At 38.1% G+C, this 11,106-nt stretch overlaps 1 protein-coding gene across 1 annotated transcript in view; it reads left to right on the top strand.

The window, feature by feature from the left end:
- Positions 1-4,960: 4,960 nt before the first annotated feature.
- Positions 4,961-11,106, top strand: part of LOC107697038 (PDZ domain-containing protein 4-like) — a 44,555-nt gene continuing 38,409 nt past the window's right edge. Inside the window, exon 1 of the mRNA XM_016497669.1 lies at positions 4,961-5,710. Within this exon, the coding sequence (XP_016353155.1) occupies positions 5,651-5,710 (60 nt within the window). The 5' untranslated portion in view covers positions 4,961-5,650. The remainder of the gene's footprint in view (positions 5,711-11,106) is intronic.

The raw sequence follows: 11,106 nt of genomic DNA, 5'->3' as shown, positions 1-11,106 counted from the left end.
CTCCGGGGGGTGAACAAAGGCCTCCTGTAGCAAATCGATGCGTTTTTGTAAGAAAAATATCCATATTCACAACGCAATAATCACTTTAATCTAGCTTGCGCCAACAGCTGTACACAGAAGCAGTTCCGGGGGAATGACGTATGAGGACACACACACACACACACACACACACATACACACACACACACAGGGTCCCAAAAGGGGTTTTTCAAACCATTTTTGTTTCCCCAAAGAACCATTTTAAGTAAACAATTCTTAATTCTTAACATTTTTATAATCTGAACCTTTTACAATCAATGGAAAGTTTCCATGGATGTTACAGGTTCTTTATGGAACCATCAGTAATGCCAATAAACAACTTTTATTTTGAACTCACAGCAGAATGGCCCATATATATTGTTGGAAGTTGTGGCCTAATGGTTAGAGAGTCGGACTCGTAACCCAAAGGTTGTGGGTTCGAGTCCCGTACCGGCAGGGATTGTAGGGGGGGGGGGTGAATGTACAGCTCTCTCTCCCACCTTCAATACCACGACTGAGGTGTCCTTGGGCAAGGCACCGAACCCCCAACTGCTCCCCGGGCGCCACAGCAAAAATGGCTGCCCACTGCTCCGGGTGTGTGTGTGTGTTCACTGCTGTGTGTGTGCACTTTGGATGGGTAAATGCAGAGCACTAATTCCGAGTATGGGCCACCATACTTGGCCACGTCACGTCACGAATAAACATATATATTTCCATGATATCTCCCAAAAAGAGGTTAAATTAATCAATTTCATGTGCTGTTAAATTTCATGTGTCACCTCTGGACAGATTGAACACACAAAAAAAGAACGCTCACACACAATCTGCTCAGCTCTAATCCTGTTACAACCCAACACCAAAACACATTACTCTCTCTGTGTGTGTGTGTGTGTGTGTGTGTGTGATCTATCGTATTTCTCTGAATTTTCTCCAAATTGTGAGTGTTTCCTCTATATACTGTAAACTGTATTATACATTTTAATCTCTATGAAGTATTATAGTCTGAGGACAGGTTGGTGACAATGTAATGTTATTATTTGATAATACAAAGAGGAAATAAAAGTATTTATGTTGCATTGTTGTGGTCATCTCTAATTAATTTGAGTGGAAATGTTGCTATTTATCTATTTTAACTAATAGCATGTAAATTTGTGATGTTTTGTCCAATGTCTCCGGAATCAGTGTTATGTCCATAAACAAGCAGTTTAATTTCCCCTGCCTTGCCAAAAGCCTCTGAGATGCCCTTCCTACACACACACGCCCCCTAATTACATTACAGCTCTTGGCTGTTTCTCAGCTTTCATCACGGTCTCACACCTGTTACCTAGTTTCTCATCTGTGTCTCATCCTCGTCCACTCATTCTCTCATTTTCCTTCTGCTTTCTTTCAGCTGCTCTTTGTTTCCATCAGCATAAAACAAATAGTCCTTGTGAATTGCATGATGACACCAGCACATCTGAACACAGCCCCAGACATTAAGTGTGGATCTTTGATGCTTTGATCCATACAGAAGATAAATGATTCATATTTTCAAAAGACCTCAAATCTGAATCATGCACAATAGAAATGAATCCATGACCTTATGAATATCACATCCATCCATTAGTACACAGGCGTTTTAAAATGCATTATGCCGCAGACGGGATGAGAGAGAGAGAGAGAGAGAGAGAGAGGGGAGGGGGGCATTTATGGAAGAATGTAAAGGAGAGTAGCTTTATTTGATTTAAAATAAAATTGGATATTGTCTGTTTCCTGTGATTCATTACAATTATAGTTGTTTATTTTAATGATGTTATTTGTATTGCCATTACTGGAAACCTTTTTTTTCTTTTTCTTATTTTTTGTGCATATTGAGGCTTTGTGAACATAATTTAATGAGAAAATGTAACTAATTTACGATGCCGAATTGGTTGTGAATTTAATTGAAATTACACAATTTGAGTAATGCAATTCGTAAATATTTTACATTTTTGCGAATTGGTTACTAATTCTTGCAATTTGTACAATTTCATTAGTATGATTTTTGTACGACTGATGGTGAGGTTTAGGGGTGGAATTTCATGCTTAGCTACTGTTTTTTTTTTCTAAAAATCGTACATTTCGTACAATGTAAATACAATGTGAGTAAATTTTCGTATGAGGTTTCATACAAAATCACCACCTCATCAAATAATTTCTCAATCACAACAATGTACTTTTAAAATGTATAACCTGTCCATAGAGAAAAAATATGTGGATGAGGAAGTAAAAAAAAAAAGTGACGTGGAATGATTTGGATGACTTTTCAGAATCTTTTTTTCGTATTTTACTTTTATTATTAAATTATTTTAAAATATATTAATTCATTTAATTATTTAAATGTACTTGCACACCTGTTTTTTTTTTTTTTTTTACAAAAAATATCTATGGTAATTGAAAATTCACATAAATGTATGATTCTTTTTTCTCAGTGTTTTCAAATCCAATTTCAGTTGTTCAGTTTGACTATTTTCTGTGTAATAGTGATAAAACATACTTTTATCCTGCTAATAAAGCTGTCTGAATTCAATGCATTTTAAATAGGACATTAATAACTTGCTTTAAAAAAACGGAGAGAGAAAGAGATGCATAGAGAGGACAGAATCTAAAGCAGACAAACAGAAAAAGCAGAGGGGAGAGAAAGAGTGCAAGGAGAGAGAAAATGTGTGTGTGTGCGAGAGTGGCTGGAGGATGTAGATTTCTGTTGCATCCTAAACTATTCCTCTAGTCAGCATGAGCACTAGTGTGTGCGTGTGCGTGTGTGTGTGTGTGTGTGTGTGTGTGTGTGTGTGGCTTCACAGGGCGTTAATGTCTTTGTGTGCCTGTCTCTCCCCCTCTCTCTCTCTGCGCTGCAGTGGGGGAGTTTATTCAGCGGCTCACACGAGGGGACGAGACAGCAGCAACCTCCCCTCACCTGCCTGCTCGCCCCTCTCCCATCCTCCTCTCCTCCATCACAGCGATGCTGCTCTGAACAGGACCAGAAATTCATCCCAAAGCTGGAGGGACTGATCCAGTTTGGTGGCTTTTTTCCATAAACACTGCTTAAGGATTTTTCGGGAAAAGAAACATGCCAGTATGGAGTACTCAAATCCTGGCCAAACAAAAGGACGCAGCACTCTTGGGAGGAAGAAGAGAGAGAAAGAGGGATGACACGCCTCTCCCTCATACCTGACTTTCTTTCTTTGAGAGTATGATGCTCTTTTTTGTTTTTCACGTCCCACGGCTTTGACACACTTGTGGTGACTGAAAGGTGTGTTTATGTAGGATGCTGTCTAGTTGAGGAATACTTTTGAGACTGTTGCATTATTTTTTTTTCCTGAAATCGTTCCCTCTAAGTCTTGCACACACTCTCTGAGGTTGTTTCAGATGAAATACGCCAATCTTCCGTGTTTGCATGAGTGTGTGTGTGGTAACGTTTGACCCGTCTGTGTATGTGGGCGTACGAGGGCGACGCCTGTTAGCGTCTCAGTCTGTCTGGCACGTTACTGCAGCATGAATGGCTAGCCTGCAATCTCAAACAGCGGGGTGCGTGAAACAACACCAGCCCTTTGACATTTTAATGAGGTTAAAGCTGTCAAGCGTGTTCATGTCAGAAACTGGTTGGTTTGAGAGCCAACATTTGGACAAATAGTTCTGTTAAAACAAATAGTAGTTTAATAATGAGCAGTGCTTAAGTCGAAGCTTTTTTGGCGATAGAGTTTTGGACTTTTTCCTCAGAAACTAAGCAAGAAGTGATGAGAAAGTGTTAAGTAGACAGAAGGAGGAAAGAAAAAGCGAAGTAGCTACACACTTTTTTTTTTGTAAAGACTGCTGCCTCAGATTTGAGCCCACAATTGGATGAATATTTATACGCACCTTCGGACAGCTCAGCTTTCTAACAAAGTGTGCTTGCAGAACCACAAAGCATTTGTTCAACCGAATGTCTGATAATTTCGCAACCCACTGAGCTCCAAAGGCACCCAACTGGTATCTTATTAAGAAAGATATTGATTTCTATTTTACAGAGCGCCAGTGATCACTATTAAGGGCTTGCGTTATTTAATTGAATTTTCCTTCATTGACCTAAATTTTAGCTGTTGAGGAATTGAGTTAATAATAACCGTGATGCACAGAGCTTTATTACAAAATAAATATAAATGCATAATAGTTGTTCTTTTTCGAAACAAAAGTTCAATGTATATGAAGCCGCTCCTTCGAATGCATCCTGCTTAGTCGGATCTGGTGGCATTTGGTGTCCTGAGCGAGTTTAAAGTGTCACAGATGGGCGGCCAGTCGAGTGAAGAATGTTTGCTGTTGTTCGCACCTAAGCAGAAGCGTTTAACATGTGTATGTAGGAGTGCGTGGGATTGAATTTTCCTCAAGCGTACTGACTCTCTCACCTCACGCTTTCATGGGCAACCAGTTTTTACCAATTCATCCAGCGTGAAACACGCATGTTTATCCGACTGAATGCGATGCAAGCCACACAGTTCAGAGTCTTTGAGAGATGAGAGACTGACAAGAAACACCTACGTGAATATAGAAACTCAAGCAGAAGTCCAAAAAAAGCTACCAGTGAAAGCGGAACAGGTGGAAAAGCACAAAGCCAAAGCGAGGCACTTGAAATAGTTCTGTATGGATATGTGAAGGCGTTAAGCAGTCAAACTCTTCTTCGGTATCCACAGCAGTTGATCGAATCTGGGAGAGAATCATGGATCTCACTGTGAGGAGGAAATCTGTGGATAAAAATCAGTAGCTAGAGTCAAGAATTTCATCCACAGTTCAGTTCGAAAAGAAAACACCTGACGTTCATGAGGGCTTCTGCAGGAAATAGTTGTGTTTTGATAAAATACACCGTTTTGACCAGTTGTTTGTTATTTTACATCAAAACTTTGGCAGATAAGAATCTGGAATTGAACTGACACCTGAAACAAAGCCACAGATTTCACCAAATACTGTGAGGCAAAAGTAATTTTTGTTCTTGGAACGCTCCTCCTTGTTGGTCTCTCTTGACCAAACATTCAATCTCCCCAATTATCCTTCCATCGCTTTGGAATAAAACATCGAACGTCGCGCAGCCACGTACATGCAGCATTTACTGATTTAGGAGTAATTTGGATGTAGTCCCAGAAATGCGCTGGTGGAAGTGGCCTTGATAAAAGCGTGAGAGCAAGCACAGAAGCGTAATTTCATGCTGAATTCCCTGAATTAAGCACATCAATGTGGACAGGAACAGAAGGAGTGCTGTACTACAACATTTCACTTCAAGCACAAATTGACTTTTTTTTTACATACTGGAATTAATTTGTTTTCACACTCCACAATAGACTTGAGATATGTTTGGACTTCTTGAGTTTTTTAGTTAGGTAGGATGAAATGGACTGTTTGAAAAGCAGAAAAACTGAAATTTTTTAAAGCCATGAGAAAGACTTGTGCATGTGTCTCTGAACCAGAAATGCTTTGAACTCAGCAGTTCTCCTACTGTGAACCTGAGTGCGTTCGTTAAACTCGTTGGACTGCGAAAGCTAACCGAACTGTCTGTGGGGATCTGGGATATGCTGCTTGGCTGAAGAAGCACAGAGTAGGTGATCTGAGTGGGTTCGTGGCCTGAAGGTGTGCGGGTTCAGACGTCAGGATGGGGTGTAACATGTGTGTGGTGCAGAAGCCCGAGGAGCAGTGCAGGGTCATGTTCCAGGTAAGAATCAAAGCCAAAGCTGTTTCCTATCTGTCCATAATCCTACTGACTGAGGGGTAGAAACTTGCTCTGAATGGCCTGATACACACATCAACACAATTTTTTTCTCCTTCCACTTTTCTTTGATAATATATAGTTTTTTCGATCTTAGCTTATTGCTAATACATGAGGATCTAAGGCTAGGTTCACACTGCAGGCAAATGTGGCCCAGTTTTTTCTCACATGTGACATCTGTTTTTCTCATGACAGTGAACCGCACAAACCACATGGAATCTGATCTTTTCAGTTCTGATTTGTGCCACTTCCATATGTGTTACTAAATCCAATACAGGTCAGATGTTTTGCAAATTGACTGCAGTCTAAACTAGAGCTGTCAAAAAAAAAAAAAAAAAAAATCAAAGTTCAAATATTCGGCGAATTTTAAATAAAAATCACATTCTAATGCAAAAATACGTTGCATTTGAATTTTAGGTGTGCGTCAGGCTGCCTTATCAGTGGCACACAAGATGCGATGACGATGTAAGTGTCATTGCATTTGAATGTTTTTCTTATCTTATCCAGCTGAACCCACTAGATGCGGCGCTGCTGGTTGTCAATTCAAAATATTGTGGAAAAAGAGAACATCAATGCGGAAAAGATGTTGTTTACGTCAAAACTCAAACCAAGCCGTTCACACAGAATGCATATGTATCGCATTTTCTGGACTAGAGGGACGTCTATCACTGTTGCACTCGCGTCTCGCACAAGAGAAACGCATGTTTAGAAAGCCATGTAAAATGAATGCAAGTTCAACTTTTAAAAAACATGTCTCGAGACATGTCTCCCATCTCACTGCATCTAATGTTTTTAAATGAAAAAGGACTATTTGTGATTGGTTTTCGGTCTTTTGTATTAAACTATACATACATACATGATGCTGTTTTGTTTCAAATCGTTTAAGCAAATTAATTATTTATATATGGTTTAAAAACATTAATTTAAACATGATGCACTTTTTTTTAAAGATAGTCGTGTTATGTTATTGCTTTGAAGAAACGTGCATTAGTAATACTTTGCTGAAATTATGCCTTTTAAATTAGAAAATAATTCGAATATTGATAATATTTAAAGGGGTCATATGATGTTGCTAAAAAGAACATTATTTTGTGTATTTGGTGTAATGAAATGTGTTTATGCGGTTTAAGGTTCAAAAAACACATTATTTTCCACATACTGTACATTATTGTTTCTCCTCTATGCCCTGCCTTTCTGAGACGTGTCGATTTTTACAAAGCTCATCGGTCTGAAAAGCGAATTGTGCTCTGATTGGCCAGCTATCCAGTGCATTGTGATTGGCCGAAGACATGGCGGCGGCAACAACAATACTACAGCGAGAATAAAAGTTACTCCTTCTTTCTTTGCGTGAACATTTGGGCGGGGTTATGCAAATCTTCCCACATCGTGACATAGACATGTGGGGGGGGCGTGTTAGAACGAGGCGTTTTAGGTAGGCGTGGTTGACTCTTAACTTTTATAAAGAATATCTCTTTGGATTTGAGACTTTAGTCTTTGCAACTTTACAGATCTTCTTTATGCACCAAGAGCTTGTAACACTCCAAAGAGAAAGGACAATTTGAAATCGCATCATATGACCCCTTTAAGTACACAATTCGAATTTAGTTTTTCAACCATTTTGACAGCCCTAGTCTGAACAGTCATACTGGAATTCATGCGACTTTTATGTCACTCTAGATCAACATTTGTCATGATTCTGCGCTCATGGGAGTCACTTCGAAGATTTTACATACCCAAAGTTCTATCATGACCACTCTCGGAAGATTTTAGCATGGTGATGGATATGACAATGTTAATGGCATGAGGACTCATATCATAAAAGTTTCAAAACTCTGCTCTCTTATTTCATATCCTTGTCTTTATTTTTCATATTGCCTGTGCATAATTTCACTGGTCCTGCGGCTTACTTTATGTCCTCCTTGTTTATTTCCATATGACAGCACAGTGTGCAAGTGTTGCCAAGTCCCCAGATTTCCTGTGAAATTGGAATACAACCGTGGGTTGTTTTTCAACTTTGTGGGTTGAAGCGACCCCACTAACGCGATATTTACCCTACAGGATGCGATTGGGCTAGTTTTGTTGTAGTTTTGAGAAGCTTTTGGGCAGATTTTGTTGTAAAAACCTGGCAACCCTGTTCATATCATTCTTTTGCGCTGCACTGATGTGGGTCAGTTCAGAACCATGATCCATTCACACTGGAAATCTGATATTGGCCACATTTAAAACAAAAATGTGAACAGCTATACAAAAAAATCAGATTTGAGCAAAAATCTAAATTGAGCACTAAGGCTTGCAGTGGGAACGTAACCTAAATAAGCCACCAACCCTTGACCAGGATTAGTCAACAAAACAACAGAACAGCCTAGAAACCACAATGCAACATGCTAAAAAAAAAACAGAATAACTCTGTTAACACACTTAAGTACACTTTTAAAAAGAGCATGTTGTGATGATGTCAAACTAAAAGTTACATTAAGGTACATTAAGGTTTAATGATATTTTGAGTTTTAAAAAAAATATACTTATGAGGGATCATAAACGCGCACAGGCAGACCAGCGTCTAATCAGCGATTAATATGAGAGACACCGTTGGTGGAGGATTGAATGCAACGCTGTCAGATTACCTCATGTCTCAGTCACTGCTGAGAAAACATTACACTACAAAGCGCATAATATTACAATAATAACGCCTTTCATTCTCACTGGAACGTGCTGATGACGTATCATGTTTGCGCAAACAGGCTGCGCAGAGGTATGCTAATACATATTTTGACAGGAAGGCAGGACAGCCTATCGTAATGTTCGGACCGAACATTTTCATTGGTCAAACATTTTATGCTCCTACACCTCCCGCAAATGATATAAATACATATCAATAAATTTAGACCACTTAACTTAGTGATTGCTATTGGGATGTGAAGAGACTTTCAAGCAGCATAACAAAAAATGTTTTTGAACCAAATCACCTACCCTGCCTTTAATTGTAAATAGCATGCAATTAAGTGTCTAAAAACATTACATTCAGTTCATACTTAAAAATAATATGCTTCAAAGGAATAGTCTTATGTAATGAGTACTCTTTTTGAAACTACTGTATGCTAAAGCCAGTCGAGCCACTCGATTTAAACACATTTCAGCTTTTCTATAGTAAACCTACAAATTCATGTGAATTACTTATAAGGGTTGCACTACATCTACGTCTTTGCTGGGTTAAACTTAGCAATAATGCAATGTAAACATTTTTGTCAACGTGATCATTATTATTATATGTATATTTACTTGAGTAACTTTTAGCAAGGAACGGCCTTTAGTGTGATATTTGCAGTCTCTAATAATCATGTCCCCACAGGTTTTTTATTCTCTGTCTGTGTCTGTGTTTTTCTCCTGTTTGTTTGTTTGTCTTATTTTAATAAGATTTAATGAGCTTTATTAGCCCGGCTTCCTACAAATATCAAAACATCCAAGCCAATCAAAACATTTCATTTTCAGACAACTTCATGGAAGTAGCAAAAATGTCTCTGTGGCTTTGACTTACAACTCTTTTGGGCTGTTAAATATTTTATTTGGGTAATAAAAAATACACAACAAAGACTAGCAGTGAACTATTGAATCTGGTGTCAGAAACTATAGGGGTGACTTTGAGGAAAGCCATTGCTACAGTATGTGCTTTTCTGATTGCGATTCATTAGCATTTTTATAAATGATTATGTTTGGGGGTACTTTTAAATGAAAACTGTATTGTTACATCCAGAGAATGTATGCTCAATTCATGTGCTAGGTGGCAGCTTGCATGTATCATCGATAGAAAGTCTTGTCAAGAAGAGACCACCAATACTAATAAAGCCAATTAGCAGAACAGCCCAACCTTTAGCCCAAGCGCTAACAGGCTGCACAGAGAAAGAGAGAGAGAGAAGTGTGCAACCATCTAATTACCAACATCATAATTATTTAAGCATACAGATTATTGATTGATACCAGAGGAGAACAATATCTAGTGTGGTATTTACAGAGAGCTAAGCGCTGTTTTCATATAACATGGTTATATATAAAAAGAAAGAGAGTGTCTTAATCTCCACATGGAAAGACGTTTTTTCAAAGGCACAAAATAATAAAAATTATAATTATGTGTGTAATTTATTTGATGAAAAAAAAACTTTTATACAAGCAAACGCAACTATTAATAAGCTATGTGTGTATATATAGGGAAATAAATCATCATATCTGATGCTGCTATTATTGTGGCTGTTCTGAGCAATATGTTGTCTGCAGTACTCGAACCAGCAGCTATTTTTCCTGGGAAATTGGCAAACAGGTCTAAATCCATAATGGACCTGCGTCTTAGTTATGCCATTCGACAAAGGTCAAAATAAATGAGGAAGAGTGTTGTGAAAAATAGGCTACAACACCATAATAACATGCATTCTTCTCAGAGGTCAGCTGAGTTAAGAAAAGCAGTGGGTCATTTGCTCTGAATCTTTTTCAGCGGTTCTGTGAGAAAAACACAGTCATGTTCAATTCAGACGAGATTGAAATCACAAATTGCATTTGTGAAAGACAAATTTACCTGACCTTCATTGGGGAAACTGGCCCCGTCTGAATAGAGTTTTTCTCCCTAATCACATTCAATACAGATTGCAAACTTACATGAGCAAAAAAATGTAATAAAAAACATTTTTGCTGGTGGCAAGTGACCAATTTTAATGTCCACATAAAATCAACATTGACCCTATTTACTTGCGTACTTGTGCACATTACTAGTCTTGTGGTAAAAAAAAAAAACAACAACACATACCTACAAATTAATAGTTTAGTAATAGCTTTTACTACTATGTTCTTGCATTAACAAAAGAAATAAATAATTGTTAGGTACAATGTACTTAGTGTGTTCATGTTATACTGCAAACACTTTTGCTGCCATTGAGGTGGGCTGATAGGTTTATGGATGGGTTAAGGGGTCAACAGTGAAATTATAGATATAATTACATAAATTTATTACAAAATTAAATACATAGAAGTACAAGGTAAAACATGTACACAATAAGTATATTGTATCAAATGATTCGTTTAAATGTTAGTAAATAGTAGTTAAATACTCTTAGCATAAAGTGGAACCGAAATTTGTCTTCATAATCTAAATCTGAAAAGTTGCTTCCTCTCTGCAAAGACGTGTGTGATGACATCACTCCTTAAAACGACTCTACATCACTCGTAAATACATGTATTTGTACAATACATTGGGCCAGCTTTACTAAACAGGGCAAATTAGCGTGAGAGTGCAATTCCAAAACAGCACCGATGGGCTAGGAAATTTCTGCAGGTGATTTACTGAACACCGACGCAAC

This window comes from Sinocyclocheilus anshuiensis, unplaced genomic scaffold, assembly GCF_001515605.1.
Source record: "Sinocyclocheilus anshuiensis isolate Anshui unplaced genomic scaffold, SAMN03320099.WGS_v1.1 scaffold130, whole genome shotgun sequence".
NCBI classification, from domain to species: domain Eukaryota; kingdom Metazoa; phylum Chordata; class Actinopteri; order Cypriniformes; family Cyprinidae; genus Sinocyclocheilus; species Sinocyclocheilus anshuiensis.
Note: the sequence above shows the minus strand (reverse complement) of the source record. Positions and strands in the feature narration are given on the sequence as shown.